The 19,881-nt window shown below is 36.1% G+C and overlaps 1 protein-coding gene across 1 annotated transcript in view; it reads left to right on the top strand.

The window, feature by feature from the left end:
* The first annotated feature begins 6,310 nt into the window (after window positions 1-6,310).
* The window catches only part of LYPLAL1 (lysophospholipase like 1), a 28,872-nt gene continuing 15,301 nt past the window's right edge, over window positions 6,311-19,881 (top strand). The window contains exons 1-2 of the mRNA XM_006198872.4: window positions 6,311-6,447; window positions 11,320-11,419. Coding sequence (XP_006198934.1) covers window positions 6,354-6,447; window positions 11,320-11,419 — 194 coding nt within the window. The 5' untranslated portion in view covers window positions 6,311-6,353. The remainder of the gene's footprint in view (window positions 6,448-11,319; window positions 11,420-19,881) is intronic.

Here is a 19,881-nt window from a genome sequence, read left to right as displayed (position 1 = left end):
TCTATTTCTTTTACTTTAATCGTTGTATTCTATTGCTTTTCTTACAAATTAAGAATGCTGTCTATAGCCTGAAATATTCAGGATAGCCCATTCTCAAGGCTTTGTCTGATATTTAAGGGTACAACACTTTTCCATTCATATAAAGATAAAAATTTGCAGAACACACAATAGCATTTGTCTTGTTGGAGCTTTGCAGGAAAATCATGGCCTGACCTGCATGGACAGCTGCAGGAACAAAGGATTCCGACATCAAGAAGTTTGCAACAAATAACCACACCCTTTCCCCTTTTAGTATAAGAGAAACCTGAATTCTAACTCAGGGAAGATGGTTCTTTGGGACACTAGTTCACCATGTCCTCAGTGAGATGGCGTTCTGATTAAAGTCACTAGCCCTTGTCCCAACGACTCATCTCTTGATTTATTGGCCTGTAGTGTGGCGAGCAGTGAGAGCTTGGGTTCAGCAACAAGTATAGTCACATTGTTCTGAAACAGATCTAAAGAATTTTTTTTTCCTTTTAAATCTGAAACCCTGCACTCATTAAACAACAACTCTTCTTTTCTGCCTTGCCCCAGACCCTGGTAACCACCGTTCTACATTTGTCTCTATGAATTTGACTACTCTAAGTACCTAATAGAAGTGGAATCCTACAGTATGTGTCCTCTTGTGACTGGCTTATTTCACTTAGCATAATGTCCTCAAGGTTCACTCATATTGTAGCATGTGGCAGGATTTCCTTCCTTTTTAAGACTGAATAATATTCTATTGTATTGCATAACACACTTTGTCTAGCCATTCATCTCTTGATGGACATTTGGGCTGCTTCCATCTCTTGACTATTTTGAATAGTACTACTATAAACATAATGCAAACATCTCTTCAAGACCTTGCTTTCAATTATTTTGAATATATACACTTGCATCTATTTTTAACCTATACAAAGAAAATTTTCTCATAAAGACTTACATTTTGCCAGCATTTTATAATAAAAAATTCTCTGAAAGGATAATAGACAAAGGAATAGTATTTGCCTTTAGAATATGAATTAAGGAGAATTTTACAAAGTTTCTTTATTTTCTTAATAAAATACAGGTATGACAATAGAAAATCCTTTATAATACCTTTACATAAAATATTTTCATCAGTCAATGACATAGATAAATAGTTGGAAAGAAAAAAATAGTTCACTTCAAAATAAATTGCACTTACTTTTTAAATTGCAAAGATTGATTTCATATGATCTGATTATCTTTTTAAAAGATTCTTTTTAACTCTCCTTTTCCTTGTTTTTTCGAAACCACCAGGAAAAGAGTAGAAAGAAAAAGTAAAGGTGCTAAAATCATCCAGACAAGAAAGGAGGAGAATTATATTTGCTAATATTTCTGATACTACTAAAAAGGAGTTTGTGCAGTATAATTAAGAGTTTTGAGCATAATTAAACGTCAGAGGCATATTTATAAAAATGGGAAGTGTAACACAGTGAAAGTCTTTCATGATCCTAGAATCAGGGAATTTGAGAAACTGGTCCAAAGAGACTTGATGGCCTGTTTAATGTTATACAGCTTATTACTCCTGAAGCTGAAACAGTAACTCCTCACTATCATTTCAATATTCTGCTCATTGTATGCTGTTATAATTACATACATGTTTCATCTTCTCTTATATGAGTGTGACAGGATAGAATTGTTCAGACTGTATTGATAGAGAAATTACTCTTTCAGCTTTTCTTACTTTTTTTTTATTAGATGTATGCAATGTAATACAAAAAGTAAGCCCTCAGCCCTCAGCCCTCAGCCCTCAGTCCTCAGCCCATGGGAAGGCTGAGAGATTGAGTCTTCCCTGCCCTCATCTGGTTAAGAGTTGCTAATAGTTCTTGCTCTGAATTTGAAGAACCATCAAGATCTGTTATAGAAGACCAAAGAATCGGGTCTGAAGTACCCAGACAACACAAAGATCCATGGAGAGTCCCAAGACTAATGTGAGGACTTAGAGGAAGTTGACTAAGAAGTTTTTCCAGAAAGTAGCCTGGGAATGCGAGAACTGGTCATGGGACGTGCTCAAAAGGGAGAAAAACTTTTCCTACAGAAGATTCATGTGACAATGCAAAGCACATTTTTCCAGTGTCCAGTCACATACACTGACCACCCAGCCTATGTTTAAGGGAGAAATTTCCACTGTCCTCACTGAGGGTGTGCACATTGCTTTGATGTGAATCACTCTGACTGTTTGGTTTTTGTTGTTGTTTTCTGTCTTGTTTTGTTTTGCTTTAATTGTATATAGTTGATTTACCATGATGTGTTAGTTTCTGGTGTATAGCATAGTGATTCAGTTATACATTTATATATATATATATATACACACATATATATATATTCTTGTTCATATTCTTTTTCATTATAGGTTATTACAAGCTATTGTATATAGTTCCTTCTGCTATACAGTAAGACCTTGTTGTTTATCTATTTTACATTTAGTAGTTTGTATCTGCTAATCCCAAACTCCTAATTTATCCTCCCCACAACTTTGACTGTTAATAGTCCAGCAGGAGTGATAACTGCCCATGCTCCAAGATTATATTTAGTCTGTATCTGAGTAACTCATGTGTCATCTCCCACCCCCCATAATGCCTCAGCCTAGCTCACGATGCCCCAGGTGACCCATCTGCTCTAAAAAGACCCCATCTACGCCATGCAAATCTAGTAGGAGTAGTGGGTTGAAGTAGGAGGCCTCATCACACCTGTATATAGAAGGATTGAGCTGAAAAAACTTCAGGTCCCTAGAACCAAGGAAATAACAATACTAAAGTTTATAACTTCATATCACTATTCCTTTCTAAAGAGTTTAGCTTTACTGCTTTCTAAGAATTCAGGACCTTTAACTTTTTTCTAGTTTTCCTTTCATAAATGAACAAGGGGAAGGTATAAAAGAACCTACTTTGTTAATTTATAAAATGTTTACAATTACATAATACTGAGACATTTAATCCAACGTGTATGTATTATTTATGTAATATGTGTTTCTCTGTCCCTTTGAGTAATGCAACAGATAAAAAGCAACCAATGGAGGGGGTAAGATTTGACACTCCAGACTGAGGGAAACAACACATTTATAATTGTGTATTGTCTGCATGGATAAAGTGATTTCATTTAATTGTAATCATCTGAAAGTACCAAATACACAACTCTACACGGCTAATCTTTCAGTCATTTCCTTAAAGCCAGCAAGTGCGCCCTAGAGGATTTCTAAACTCATAGTGGCATAGCAAACTAAACTCTGATACCATTTATATCTTTAGCCCCCAATAGGAATTCAAACACTGCAAAAAAAAAAAAAAAAAAACAAGGAGAGGTATTTTTGCTTTTATTTTGTTTACTTGCTTTTCTTAGTTTAGACACTTCAGTTACCAAAAGGGAGTGCACCAACAATGGGCATCTAGACTGGCTGAAAGGAAATGAGTTAAGAACAACAAAAAAATTAAGAGACACACAAAGAGTAAAAGAATGTATGAATAAAAATCTTCCAGAGATGACTCTTACCCCAAGTTCAAAAGGGCAAAAGATCCACCATAAAAGAAGTAAACAACCAGCCTGAAACCTGATTACATTTCAAAGTAACACATGAAAGGAACTCATGTTGAAAGATACAAAACAAAGTTACATGAAAGGAACAAAACATTTTTGTTCAATAGTTTGCCTACCAGATGGCATTTCTAAATATAGTAATCTAAAACCTTCTGTTTGTTCTATAAATAAAGATGAAAGGAATAGCAACAATACCTAAGCATGGAAATCACTGGGAATAAAGGCGTACTTTGATTAGGTTTGGAAGAATCTGGCTTATTCCAATAATGATCCTAAATCTGGAAAGGCTCAAGTTCTAGGTGAAACTCAGAATCCCAATCTTCAGTTCCTGCCTGTTTACCTGCTCAAATTGGTGCTGATTCAAGGTGGAGGAGCGACCCAAGAATTAACACCAGGAATCTTGGGAACTCTGAAGAAACACAGGAACTCCTAATCAATAGAGACTCTAAAGGGCTATAGCCTAAATCGCAGAAGGATTTTTTCCCCTAAAATAAAATAGTTGGAACATACCCTAATTTTTGTGAGCTAATGTGTAAATGTGTGTAACAGTAAAGGACCTGGACTCTAGAATCAGAAAGGACCAACATGTGAGTCCAGGCTCTACAATGACTGGCAGTATGACCTTAAGCCATACTCTGAGCTTCATTGGCAAAAACGGATAATGTTAACACAGAGTTTCATGGGAATTTATTTATGACAGTGCTTGACACCTAGTAAGTCCCAGTGAGTTTCAGCTGATTTATTTATTTATTATTATTATTATTATTATTATCATCATCATCATCATCATCCATAGTAATCATCATAACTGTTAAATAATTATGTTTCTGATTTTTTGCTGTCTCAAAAGCATGAGGTAGTACACGAAAAGGTTTTTTTCTGGCAGTAAATGGAGTTCTAAGAGTAGCAGAACTCAAAGCCTTACCTGGCCTATCTCCAGTGGTCTCTCTTCCTACATCACTGCCTTCTTCTCACTTGGCTCTTGGCAGTTATCAAGAATTGGCATGAGGAAGGCGGATCTAGAAACAGAAGTATTTCTTGAGAATGGGCTATCAGAGCTCAGCCCACCCCAGACTGTCTTTTCTTACGATTTCATCCTCAGTACCTGCAGCTGAAGATCTAGAGGCTTTAGTGAAATGACTCAGAGTTCTTTTTTGCTATGGTTAACTAATGGTATGTAGGGCCATTCCCATAGACAGCACTGGTATAATACTGTGATAGCATAGAGTTTATCTTGGCAACTGACCTGTGATGATAGTCTAGTCACCTGGGAGTAAGGGGATTAAGTTTTATGAGCTAGTTCCTCCTTTATAAGCTGATTATTCAATTTGGTCCCTTTTTCTTTTTTTGTAACAATTATCAAATTGTAAAAATGGTAAGTTTATTAAATTTTCAATTAAAAATAAAAGTATAAACAAACAAGAAGTAAAATAACAAATAAACAAATTGAACAAATAAAAGGTAAGTTCTAGTTGCTTAAATATGGCACACACTGCAAAGAATGGAAAGCTGGTGTTTAATGGCACTTTAAGTTCTGCTGGGTTGTTTGTTGAATTTTACCAGGAATGAGCCACTTGCTGGGGCTATAGCCCTCAGTATTAAAATATGTCTACAGTCAGGTCTTTATATAGAAAGTAATTCTTTTTTTCTGTATTTTTTAAATTGTGATAAAACATACACAACAAATTTTTTACCATTTTAACGTTTCAGTGGCATTATGTATATTCACAATGTTGTGTAAACAACATCACTATTTCCAGAAATTTTTTATCATCCCAAACAGAAACTCTTTACGCATTAAACTGTATCTTCCCATACCAGGCTCCCCTAAGCCCTTGGTAACCACTACTCTACTCTGTCTTTATGAATTTGCTAATTCTAGATTACCTCACGTAGGTGGAATGATAAAATATCTGTCTTTCGTGTCTGGCTTGTCTTCAAGGTCCATCTGTGTTGCAGCAAGTATCAGAATTTCATTCCATTTTAAGGCTGAATAATAGCCCACTGTTTATTTTCCATTCATCCATCCATGGGCATTTGGGTTGTTTCCGCATTTCAGCAATTGTGAATAATACCACTAAAAATATTAGTGTACACGTAACTGAGTCCCTGCTTTCGTTTCTTTTCTTTATGCATCTAGAAGCAGAATTGCTAGATTACATGGTAATTCTGTAACTTCGTGAGGAACCGCCAGACTTTCCCACTGCGGCTGCACCATCTTACAGTCCCCTCGGCAATCTTCAAGGGTTCCAATTTCTCCACCTCACCGCCACCATTAATTTTACGTTTTTTCCAATAATAGCCATCTTAATAGGTATAAAAAGGTACCTCTTTAAATGACAGCAAACTATTTTTTAAAATTATGCAGAATTATTGTCACATGGCTGTTTTTATCTTGTGTATGAAAAGCTACAAATCTCCCGGGTAAGTGTCAAAAGAGGAGGTAAAACGTGGTGATATCTGTTAAATTTTAAACGTAATAACAACAATATTTCTCCAAATAAAAAAGCAATCCTGAATTTTAGGACTGCAGTTTCAAATCCGACAGCAAGTAAGTATAACCTTGAGCCTTACCGAAGGCGTCACCCGAATACCTCTCTTAGAAAAGCCAAACTCTCAGCTCAGCTGGAACTACCTCAGAGTTGGCCCAGAGGCGGGCCAGCGCAGCCCCGCCGCGCATGCGCGTCTCCAGGCACGCCCCGCGCGCGTACGTGCGCGCGCCCGCGAGACGGCGTCGGGGCGGGGCCCGGGAAGCTCCGGTCTGGATCAGAGTGATGGCGGCTGCGTCGGGGTCAGTTCGCCTGCAGCGCTGCGTGGTGTCGCCGGCTGGAAGGCACAGCGCCTCTCTCATCTTCCTGCACGGCTCAGGTGGATTACAGTTTTTCGTCCCGGTTATTGCAGCTTGGGAAACGTTCCCCCTCGGTTCCCCCAGTATTGACCTAGTGGAGGATGCGCTGGGCCCCAATAGGGAGGACCCGGTGCACTCGGAGAGGATGTCCCCTCGCTACCCCTGCGGTTGTGGACACACGGGCCTGGTAACCTGTCCCCAGTCGTACCCCCTTGTCCTCACTTCTGGCCCTGGTGTCCTGTCACTCGGCCAGCCCTCTATCCACATTCTCTCATTGCAACTCTTGCTATCCCCTAATTTCTTCCCCCAAAGTTTAAACAGGGCGTGTTAGAAAGGTAAGTCTTCTGCTAAAGATAAATACATTATTTAGTACTCTTCAGAGTCAGCTATTAGTGATTTGAGTTTTCCACCGCATTGGATTATTTATTATCTCCTTCCTGTAAGGCACGGTGCCAGGGCTGGAGTGCCTTTCCCCTTTTCCTCTCTTTTCTGCTCCCCCTTCCTTCATTCTCTTTCCCCCTCTTACTATTAAACCCCCAAGATAAAGCTCAAGGTCAAGGGTGAGTCCCAGGGGCAGGGTCCTCTCCCACTGCCTGCCTTTGGTAACGTTGCCTAATTCTGTATAGCATTTCTTACACTCATTTGTAGTTAAATTATGTCTTCCCCACTTCACTTCTTCCTCAAGAATAAGGACCCCTTGTTTTAATCTTTGCATCCCTAGTGCGGGGCCCAGGGTAAGTTCTTGGGAAATGATTTCTAAAGAAATGAAATGCAGCCTGTGTCCTCAGGGGGCCTACCTAGAGCTAAAATAAAAAATTTCATTTAGTTTGAGTCAGCAGTGGATGGGAGATCACAAGATGGTATATGACTTACTGCCAAGTGAATTGTAAGGAAAAAACTCTGGCGAGGCACTATTAAGGCATATGGAAGATGAAGAGCTTGTTAGGTTTCACAGAGAAAGTGGTCTTTGGGCTAGGACTTGTGTGGGCTTAAAGAGAAGGGTGACTGGGTAGTGGAGAGGGTTGTAAAGGTAGAGGCTAGAGACCTGGAAATGGGCAGTTGTGGGAAGTATTCTGATTTTAAAGAAGAGCTTAGGTGGGTTGAACAGTTTTCCCAAAGTCACTTGGCTAATTGCTGTTGAGTGGTGGTGGAATTGGAATTTGAACCAAGGTCTTTGACTCCCAAATCAGTGTTCTGAAGAAGTTAGGTGAAAAAACTGAACCAGGATGAATCATTTTGGAAATAGGAAAGAAAAGGGCTGAAGATGTTTAAAAGGAAAGATTTGACTGATGAAATATATTTAGAAATGAGGTGTCTAAAATGACAGGAGTTCTTTCCAACTAGGAGACTATTACTAATACTATTTGGGGTTTCAAAGATGTCGTTTATAAGCACCCAGAAATTCCCCAGGACCATAATCCTTTTAATAAATAAATAAATAATTTCACAGTATCTTTAGGAAATACTCCTAAACTTGTTTGTCTCCCTGGACCACTTTGCTTAAAGTTACTATTCTAACTCTTTTCAATTTCAAATTACTGACATTTTCAAATTTCTAAATATATGTCTCTGAAACCCAGAGTTGTACACCTATGTTTTTTCTCCCTGTACTTTGAACATTTATTCAAGAAATTCTGCCAATTATGCAAGTATAATGCAATTCCTATATATTTGAAGCTCCATTGTAGTAAATAGAACTCCTATTGGGACTGTGATTTTACATTAGACTATAATATATGTGGTTATGTTATAGGATATGTTTGGCTTCTGGTTAATCCAAATACAGGCAAATCAATTTGAACAGTTTTACCACACTCTTGGAATCAAGTGCTGGCTTTTTAAAGAGTGTACTTTGTGAATGGATGGTTGCATGTTTTGTAGCATTCAGTTTTGCTTTTCAAGGTTGAAAAAATGTGCTTAGAGGCAGTTTAAAAGAATTGTAAAAGCTGGAGGTTCTTTCCTAGTGTATGGAAGACAGAACATCAGTCATACGGGAGTATAAGTTATATATAGCCAACTTAATTTGAATGTTTCTAGCTCCTGAAATACCAAAGACATATCTTCTTTCAGGATGATAAAAACAAATGATAGTTTAATTACTTTGTTCAGCTTCTCAGATTAGATTAAATTAATTAACTCTGTTATATGTTCTTTTAGGACCCTGTGGCTCTCCTTCCAATGGTATTCATCATATTTGTAATTACCTAATTTAATGTGTGTATTCCACACTAAACTCTAAGGTTCACGCAGGCCCAAACCATGCCTGACTTCTTTTCTCCCTGTGTAGTCAGTCTCAGGGAATTGACTGAGTTGGTTCTTACCGAAGTCTCCAATAACCTCTGTGTTGCTAAATACAGTGGACATTTTTCAGTCAGTCTCTCACTTGAACTGTCAGCAACTTTCAACTTTCTTTTTAAAATGCTCTCCTGGTTCTATCACTGTTGGCTCTTTGTGGTTTATTTCACCTGGCCATTAATGTTGGGCTTCCTCAAAATTCACTCCTAGGCCCTCTTCTCTTCTCCCTCTACATTTTTTCCCCAGGCTAAATTCTGTACAAGCCCATGGATTCTATTCTTATCTACATACATGGGACACAAATGTGTGTCTCCATTTTAGATCTCCTTTGAGCTCTGGAGCTGTTGATCCAACTGCCCAAGAGTCACTCATGCATTAATCCATTCATTCAAGAAATACCGATGACATGACTACTGTGCAAACAGCACACTGTTCTAGGCTTTCGGCATACAGCAATGAACAAAATGAAGAAAAATCCCTGCTCTTATGGAGTTTACATTCTAGTGGAGGAAATGTTACACAGTAGACAGTAATGAGTTCTATGGAAGAAAAGAAAGCAGGATTAGGAGGAGGAGAGGATTGGGGGGATTACAGCTTGAAATAAGGTGCTGAAGGTGCTAAAATTTAGCTAGACTTAAGTGAGTATATCATGTGGACGTTGAGTTAGACTGTTACAGACAAGGGGAAAGCCGGAACCTTCCAGGCACAGCTGTTGGCCTAGCATGCCTGGAGTGCGAGGAGTAGGAAAAGGTAGCTGAGAGGGGACTGGTGGCAGGTAGCGTGGGACAGGGGTCCGCAGACTTCTATGAAAAGTCAGAGAGTAACCGTTTTAGGTTTTGTGAACCACAGGTCTCTTTCACAGATTTTGTTTTTCCTTTTTTCTTACAAAAAAAATTTTTTTTAATGTAGTCTTTCTTAGCTTTTGGCTCTCAAGGACCTGGATTTTGTCCTCCAGCTAGCTATGGTTTGCTCAATCCCTGGTTCAGGACCTTGTATGCATTACAGAGAGATACCTCCCAGCATGTGTGGACCTGCTGCTTCTGTGTTTCCTGCCTTGGTGTGGAGCACTGGCCAGAAATCTCCCCTTCATCCTCGAAACCCCTTGTAACTAATCTGGGGCCAGTTTCGTGAATTTTGCCTTCTTAGGATATCTGGTATCTATTTCTGTGCGCTCCACTCCTGTCACTGCATTCTCAGCATCTGTCACCTGCACAGTCGCCTGCTGACTGACCTTCCCTCTTTCCGGTCTGTCCTCGCACAGCTTCCAGAGTAATCTTTAGAAGCGCGCCCCCTTTCTGCCAAAAAAAACGCCTTCACGACTCCTCCGCGTTCTCGGGCTTTGTTGGGATGTTAGAATTCATCCTGCGCCCAGGGCTCTTCCCATTTTTCTCCTTTTCTGCTCTTAGACGCCATGCTGCTCCTTCCTGTGAAGGACTTAGCATTTGCCATATCCTGCCTGAGATGCTTTCCGTCTGCTCTTCACCGACCTGTAGATCTTAGTTCAGACCAGTCAGCAGCCGTCTGCTGGACGTCTAGTCGTGTCAGTCCTGTTCTCGGCATTCGATGAACGAGTGCATCGCTGGCTGAAACGCAAAATGAACCTTGCTTTGTGGACCTTAAATTCTAGTGAAGTTATCCTTGAATCCTTAACCGGGCCAGTTAGAATATAATAAACCCATGAAGCACCAAGCATGCTAACTTTGCAGTGGTTACATTTGTCTTTCACGTTCATTTCTATGATTATTTGACTAATGTCTGTTTCTCACAATAAACTATACACTCTATGAGAATAAGCACTTTTTCTCCCCATCACTGTCCCATCACTGCCCCTCTAGTAGCCAGGGCAGTGTCTGACACATTAGTAGGCATTCAGTAGATATCTTTATAAACTGCTGTCTTAATGAATTGATTGGAAAATTAGAGTTGTTACCTTTAAAATTTTCTTTTTAGGACTAACATAAAATGAACATATATTTCCTTCCATTTTTATGGAAATATGCATACATTAATTCTTGCATGAGTTTTAGTTGTTTTTTAACTTTGGGATGTACAATCATTATTTTAGGTTATGTAAACATGTTGCCAAAATTAAATTCTGTTTCTTCAAGTTAAAAAATAAAAATATGCTGAGTACCCCCTTTCAGGGAATTTGTTGTTTTAACCAAGAAAATTGTTTTAGGTTGTTCCAACTACAAAAGTTTATAAGCACTTAAGGAATTTACTATTTTTAAGAGTAAAATAAGAAATGGCAATGTTTAAAATCAGGTATGGAAAGAATTTCTTTTTTAGAAAAATCAATTTACTTTATTTGTTCCTATTATATTCTTTAAACAAATGAAGAAATCTAAAACTCAAGCTTAAACAGTTTTTTAAAGTGATCAGTGGGTGAAGTCAGGAATAAAATAATAAAAATTATTTTTAACTACTGATGCCTGATTAGTTCACATTGATAAATCAGTTTCTATACAGTTGTTTTTATTTGTGGAGGTTTTTATATTCCTTGTTCCTGCTCTTGTGTGACATGAAAGTTATAGACTGCTTTTGAATACACTGTTGTCAAAGTGTTTTAACTTAATTTAGATTTTGTGATTCATCAGGTGATTCTGGACGAGGATTGAGAATGTGGATCAAGCAAGTTTTAAATCAAGATTTAACGTTCCAACACATAAAAGTTATTTATCCAACAGCTCCTCTCAGGTATGCAGTAGTTTAAATCACTACTCAGTGTAACTCTGTGGCATAAAATAATGTATAAATCTACTAGCTAGATGTTTTTTAAGCTTAATTCTGTATTTAAAATATTTTAAATGGGGGTCCTTTTTTCCAGAACTTTTTTTGGGGGGGGGGGTGGGAATTGTTCTGTTGAACCAAGTTTTGCTGGGTGAGTAATTTATTCTTTGTGAAGCATTCCCCGAAGCTCTTAACTGAGACTTTGTCCCAGGCACAGTTTACAGAACTGTGCTTCCTCTGGCCCTACCAATTGTTCATCTTTCAAACTCTTTTCCCCTTCATTCACCCCCTAGAAAAGCTAATAACTCCCACGAGCATAATCTGTCTAATAATTTAGTTAAACCAGAGTTCATAATCTCTGGAAAAGGGTTTTGTGGCATTCTTTCTACACTTCAAAGGATTTAGAAATAATTTTAAGCTTTTTGAATCAGTAAACCAGATAAGATATTTAGGTCATACAGCCTGTAGATGTGTTTAACAAAACACACAGTCATAAGACTGGTATAGTTTTGAAGTCAAACGACTTTTTTATAATTATGAAGTTAGCGTCCACATAGTCTTTTAAACTGGGGTTTGCAAATTTTTTTGTGTGTGAGTGAAATGATGTGCTGAGCTGCACAAGCCAATCTGATTTCCCATTATCTGTTCTTGCTTTGTTCTTATTAGCACACTGTGTGCGTTTGCAAATGCTTTGCTTTATTTTTCTATTCACTAGTGTTAAGAAGTAGAAACAGAACTTAAACGACTTTTTTATATCCACTATGAAAATTTTACTTACCTCAGTTAATAGAATTAAAAGAGGTAGAACAATAAAATGATGAATTTGTTGTAAGATTTAAGGTTCAAAAAAATTACTATTTTAATATAATTTTAGAGGTTTAGTAATTTGGTAGTGCAAATAAAAGACCTAATGGCCAATGGGTTATTTTTGTGCTATAAATTGAATGTCTTGAAAATGTCAAAAGAGCTTGTCATTTGCTATTGGTTCTTTAGGGCGAGTGAAGTTAAGAGGGAGGAAGACAGTGGTATTACCACGGGAATGAGAGAGAGAAGTTCATTTCTGCCTAAATGGATATGTAATTGGCTGATAAAACTGAATGGAAGATCACTGGAAACCTGATTCTAGGAATTAATGTTTTTTCAGCTTATGAATTTCATGTCATCGCCAATTGTGATACGAATTCTAGACCAGTGTATCTCACACTTAGGCCAGAGATATTTCTGAGAGTTCAGAAATTTTCATGTGCTCTAAGCATCATTTGTAGGTAGTATTGTGATTTAGTAAAATCTAAAAGCATTGAAATTTTTTTACTGAATTCATGTTAATTTTTTATTGTATGTTTTCATAGTCAATAGGTATTTGGACAGATCATCAAGCATTTTAGACCGTGCTAATCAATGAGATGTACAATAAACTACATACGTACATTAACGTTTTTTGGCATCACATTAAAAAAAGGAAAAAGAAATAGGTAAAATTAATTTTAATAATGCATTTTATTTAACCAGTTATATCAAAAATATTATCATTTCAATGTGTAATCAATATGCAAGTATAAAAGTGAGAAAATACATTATTTTGTTCATTTTCCTGTTGTAGACTATTTTAGTTTTTAGCCTCAGTTTATTACTTTGCCTACCTATTTATCCTATTTCTTATTTTCCTTCAGGAAAAATTCCTAGAAAGTACAGAGGCCTTAAAGTAAATTTCTTTTTGTTTAGAGGATTAACTTTTCCAAATTGTTTTCCAAAAATGGAACAATTTGCATTATTGAACTTAGCTTGTTATCAATGAAAGATGCTTGGTTTAAAAAAGTAGATAGATACAAATGTGTAATTTTCTTGTACATTCAAATTTTTTAATTTTTTAAATCAAAAATTGTTGCTTTTACAATAATACCTGCTTTATAATTTAACAGCCTCACAAAGATATAACATTGGAAAGAAAAATACAAAGTTCTATCAAAACAGGAACAGACTACTAATCTGTGGATCAGTTTTAATCTTAGTTAATGGATATGCACTTTGAAAATGTATTTGAAGTCACATTTATGTTATACCATTTATATTTCAATGTATCATGTATTAATAAGAGTAAAATATATGTAATACATATCCAAAGTGACAAATACAGTAATAAATAAACAATAAATTCACTTGTTATGCCTTGTAACTAGTTTGAGTAAAAATTTGGTATGTACTATACAACATGGAATCTTTGAGAAACCAGTACTTAATTAAAGAGGAAGAGCAAAAACTTTTAGAAATAGGTCATCTAATTCTTAATTAAAATAAAATTGTAAGGGCCATTATTGAAGAATTTGTCAATTCTGTGTCTTAGTTTTCACATGTCTGAGATGAACCGGTTGGCCTAGATCTGTCAAATCATTTGCAGTGACTTTTTGAATTTGGGGACTCTTCAGATTTTATTGAGTAAAGACAGATTAAAAATCAGTAGTAGTGTTTTTTGCTACAGTTGTTAGACCAATAGTTCAGAGAAATATCCAGGATATAAGATTGTTCAGTAGGAGATTGAAGATACATGGAATTATTGTTGTACAGTAGTTAAGAATGCGGTTTTGGATTAGGCAGACCTGTTTGAATCCTGATTTCTCTACTTAATGCTGTAAAATTTTGAGCAAGATATTTCGTCTCTCTAAGGGTATCCCAGTTTCTTGAACTATAATGTAAAATAGAGATAATTATATTTATCTCAGAGTTATGAGAATTGAATATACAATGTACATAAATTCTTCAGCATGAAGCCTGACATAAAATAAGTACTCCATAGATGTTAGTTACTTATAATAGTCTATGATATCCTTATGGGCAGAATGTAGAAATATCCAAGAATTAATTACTGATAATCCTTGAGGAAATTTTCTAGAACTATATTTCTAGATTGTTCTTCAGCATTATTTGGGTTAGCAGTTTTATTTTAATTTAGATGAAGAAATACTTTTCAAATTTCCAGACAATGTGAAGCCGAGAAATACAGTATGTCGAATAACAAATTGAAATCTAAAATGATCTGACAGTCCGGAGTAGGGATCCACAAAGTATGTCCCATGAGTTAAATATGACCAACCACCTATTTTTATAAATAAAAATATAATTGAAACACAGCCACAGTCGTTCATTTACATATTACGTTTTGTGCTACAAAGCAGAGTTCAGTAGTTACCGTAGAGAGTATATGATCCACGGATTTTAGAATATTTACCGTCTGGCTTTTACAGAAAAGGTTTGCTGGCCCCTTGTCTAGAGCAGTAGCACTCCAACTCACAATGGAAAATGTATTTTACTTGCTGATCCTATACGCACACTTCAGCAATTAAAATATTACAGCTGCCTGAGGGTGGAGTTGCCAGATTTATTTAGTAATTAAAAAGCAATATTTGGGACACACTTACACACAAAAATTATTTATTGTTTATTTGAAATTAGAATTTAGCTGGTGTCCTGTATTTTATCTACAGTTCCACCTGCATTTTACCCGCAGAGAATTTGATTTAATTGGTTTGGGGTGTGACCAAAGCAGAAAGATTTTTAAATTGTAAGAGCTTCATTCTAGTGTAGATTTTAATACACAGCCAGAGGTGAACTCTGCTGGTCTACCAGTCATAGAAATGAGGGCACTGTGGTGGAAATGTAATATAAGCGGTCATTACAGTAGAGATTTGTAGAACAGATCCTGGGAAAAACTGAAAATTAGGGGAAATGGGAAGATGGTGATGAGAGAGAGAAGATTGTATGATACAGTGATCAAACATGGAGTGTGTTTTATCTGAGGCATTTTAAGTTTAGCAAACTGGCAAGATTTTCATGAAGTAGCATCCAGTTAGAGGGATTTTTTTTTTAATTTTATAATCAGTTAGGAAACTGGAGTTTTAAACTGGAGAGCAGTTGTTTTCAAAAGATACTGTTCACAGTAAGACTCAACTGGGAAATTTATTAAAATATATATTTTCAGGTTACCACCTCTTAGATTCTGATTGATTAAATATGAACTAGAGCTCGTAATCTGCATTTTAAGGAACATCACTTCTGATATAACTGGGTTCAAAACGTTTATCCACGGTTTACATTCAGATTTACTGGCATGTTTGTAAAAAAAATAATAATAATAACAGAATCTTCCTTCCCAGTCCCGAATACTGAAACAGATTTTTTTGGGTGTGATTTGGCTACCTTTGTAGTTTTTCTTCATCAAAATTTTAGAGCTACTAATTTGGAAAATGAAGGTTAATTTGAAATGGATTTTTAAAAACATTTTTACAGCACATAACTTTTTAAAATGTCTTTATTGCTTATGTGCTTGAGATTATTTCAGATGTTAACTTTTAAGTATGTCCATATTTTTAAATGTTTCCTCTTCTGATTAGTATTTTAATTCAACATTAGCAGTTAGCACTGGAATTGTAGCAGTGAATGCACTTCTTAAAATTTCTACTACGTGGTATATATGTCCCTCCCCTTTTGGGGCCAGCAAGGTGAATTCTGTTACAACTGTTACCACTATAAACATTTGTTTCCTACTGAAACTGTCAATCAGGAGAGATGATTATCACCCAGTTTAAACAGATAAAGGTAGGTGTTAGAGTTTATTTTAGATTTGCACTAGCTACATGGAATATTTAAATATCATTCTCCCTTTTTTTGGATAAGCACTTTTTATTTAGTATTTTTAAAGCTTCTCAACCAGAGTTTTTCTGTTTACCTTTTGCTTATCATTTCTTCCCAACTCTTATGTAACATTGACTAAAACTTGAGCATATTATTTGGCATCTTTATTACCATTTTTGTGTTTTTAGACTTTATTTAACTCTTTAAGGCGCAATTCCCTGTCATCTTGTATGCAAAAAGCCTTTTTGATCTCTCTCCACATTTTACCATCTTTCCTTAAGAATTACTTCTTCCTCTGGGTTTAAATGTAATTTACATACCCAGTAGATACCCTCTTAGCTGACATTGCCGAAACCATAATGTGTTGACAAGAGAGCAAAGCAGTCTAAATCAAGAATCCTTGACTTTTTTTCTTTGCAGTCTTTTACCATTGACCACCACATACCTGCATTTGATAGGATTTTAATGACTAATCTTTGTTGATATTTCCAAAACATTTTAACTTAGAATATTCAACTTAGTTTCCATAGGAACAGAACTCTTTTATACTAACCTGTTTAAAAATAAATAATTTCATGGCAATAAAAAATAAAAGTGTCATAAACAAACTGGGGACCCTACTCAACTGACCCGTACCCTATCATTGTTTTGAATAATATTTACATTATTTTATTGCAATAGAAAATGGAACTGGTATAAACATATCTGGGAACAAACTTTGCTGACTCTTGCTTGGTAAACATAAAAAGCATAAAGCTCAGTTTTTTAAGAGCGAAGGTACAAGGGTGCCTAGAATGAAGCATTTAGCCAGCAGTGAGCAGCAGACATGGAAATAGACAGCTTTGGTTAATCCTATGAGGCACTTAAGTGGAGGTCAGTTAAGAGAGAGAATACTTAGAATACTGTGTCCTAACTAGCCAATTTTTTTCGTACCCTGTGCTAGACTAATTTTTGGAGCAGTTTAGATCATAGTCATTTCTGTATCCCTATGCATAGGGATACAATATCCTAAGTACTTAGCACAGAGCCTGACAAATAGAAGGCACTGAATGTGGAATAAATATCTTACAGAATTTGATCTAATTTAAAATACTGTACTAGGAATAAGCAGCTGTGGGTATTTGCATATAAATCCTGATATTTTAACTGTGTAATGATTTAACTGCTCATATGAGTTTTTTTTAAAGTGTTTTGTTGTAGTAAATGACATAAGAAGTGTAGTTCCTGAGAGTTTGCAGTTACTTATTCTAGGACTTGACCAGTAATAGAATTAATCCAGAGTGAGCATGAGATGAGTTCCTTGTGGTGTAAATCACCGTGGACCACTTTTAACTAACGAGTCCCAAATTCAGGGAGTCTGCATTGTCATTAAGCTTAGAGATTTTAGTTTGGTTTCCAAACTTCAGAAGGCTGTTTGATAGGATATTATTAAAATAATCTGTCACTCAACAGTGTACTTTGCCGTTTCGGGATCTCTGAGTGATACTCCTAACAGTCTGCTTTGTTTAGGCAAGGAGTTTGGGCACAGATTTACTGACCTTGCTTTTGTAGCATAATATGGCTTCATTTGGGAGCACAGAGTAGCTGCTGCCTTCCATCTACTGTGACACGTTTCTTGTGCTGCTCATAGAAAGAATCCTGTATCATCTCCTTTGGTATCTGGTAAACAGCATCAGAAGGCACGTGGTAGGCACTTGCCTTCCTTAACTCTCACTCTTTTTAATGTAATTGGTACTTGATAAAAGTTAATTTTAATAGCCTTTTTAAAAGTGCATCAAGCTTTCATGCTTTGACATTTTGCTGCATGCTTTCTGACATTATACAAATTTATGGTTTTTAGTTTCTCTCCTGTTTTTCCTTCCATCACGTGTGAACCTGTAAGTTTTTCTCCACTGTAGTATTTCACTGACTGGCTAGGTTATTCCTACCCGGTATATTGAAAATATCACCAGGCTTTTTAAATCTTTCCGGATGCCACCCCTAATTGGTATGCAGGAATAAATGGCCTGTTCACCACAGTTTTATCCTAGAGTGTATCTAGTCTCCCGTCAGTGAAATGATGCTTGCTGTTATGTATTTTTGCCCAAGCAAGATATTTATAGAAATGAATAAGAATGAAATGTTTAAGTGGGTTTGACTGTGTTGGCTTTGGTATGGAATGCCACACATATTTCCACAGAGGTTAGAGCAATTTACACTCCTACCAGCAATGCTTGACAGTTCCATTCATTTCACATCCACATAAACAATTTCCATTGTCAGTCTTTTTAACTTTAGCCAATCTAGTGGCTCTGTATTGGTGTATCATGCTTTTAATTTGTATTTCTCTCATACTAATGATGTTGAGTATTGTTTCATATGTTTATTGGGCTATCCTCAAAAGAAGTGCCCACTCATATTGTTTGCCCATGTTTTTATTTGTCTGTCATTTACATATTGATTTGTTAGAGCTCTGTCTTTTTTGGATACAGTGTGTTGTTGTTGTTAGATATATGAATTCAAATATCTTGTCCCTGTCTGGTTTGCATTTTCACTCTCTTAAAGACATCTTGTGAACAGAAGACCTAATGTGTTTCTTTAAAAGTAAAATTTACAGTAAAATGCAAACATCTTAAGCATACAGTTCGGTCGGTTTCTATGAACGCGTGCACCTGTTTAACTACTTCAGTTACAGAGAATGTTCCCGTCGCCCCAGAAAAAGTTTCCCTGTGCCTCCATCCAGCCAGTTCCTACCACGCATAGGTTACCATTGTTCTGCTTTCTATCAGTGTAGGATAGTTTTGCCTGGTCTTCAATTAAAGAGAGTAATTTAATCTTTTATGTCTGGCTTCTTTCACTCAACCTAGTGTTTATGTGTTTATCAATAGTTTGTTTTAAAAGTCCTGAGTAGGTTTTATGTGTGAGTATACCACACATTCTACTTATGTATTCTGCTGTTGATGAATGTTTGGATTATTTCCAATTTTTTTTATTTTATTGTCTTCCCTTACTGTGCTTGTTTGAACCTTTGATAAAGTGTTTGATAGAGTCAAGGAATGCCTTCCTGTGTAATCTTAGAGGGGAAATGTTCAGTATTTCACCATTAAATATGTTGTTAGTTATAGGTTTATTTCTGTGTGCCTTTTACTATATTAAGGAAATTTATTTCCTTGCCTAATCAGCTGAAAGTTGTATGAATAGGTTAGATGCTTTTTCTGTATTTTTTAAGATAATCAGGTTTTTATCTTTATGTTATACTTGTCATATGTATTTTATCAAAGTGCACTTAAAATTCTATCAAACAAAGTTAGAATTTTTGTTTTCAGCAGTCATACCTACTTTAAAGAACTAAAGAGAACAGTAGTCTATTATATTTATCCGGTTGTGGTCTATTACAGCATATCAGTGTGTGTGTGTTTGTGTGTGTGTATGTATATATATAATATGGCTTTTAAATAGCCCATTTTATTTTATTTTAGTTTGGGACGGGAGGAGGTAATTGGGTTTACTTATTTATTTACGTTTTAAAGGAGGGACTGGGGATTGAACCCAGAACTTCATGCACGCTAAGCACGTGCTCTACCACTTGAGCTATACCTGCCTCCCATCAGTATATTTTGATTAAATTGTGAATTGCCATTTTGACTATAAGATACTCCTTTTCTCAACCCTATTTAATGGATGTTTTCAATTAGCTAAGTTAGGGCATATTAAAATTAAAGTAAGCAATTAGCTGCTGTGTTGATTTAAATGGAAAATGTTGCATCATTTTTTATTATGTTAATTCAGACTCTTTAAATGAAGTGCTCAATAAAGATTTTTAT

This window comes from Vicugna pacos, chromosome 23 (genome assembly GCF_048564905.1).
Source record: "Vicugna pacos chromosome 23, VicPac4, whole genome shotgun sequence".
NCBI lineage: Eukaryota > Metazoa > Chordata > Mammalia > Artiodactyla > Camelidae > Vicugna > Vicugna pacos.
Note: the sequence above shows the minus strand (reverse complement) of the source record. Positions and strands in the feature narration are given on the sequence as shown.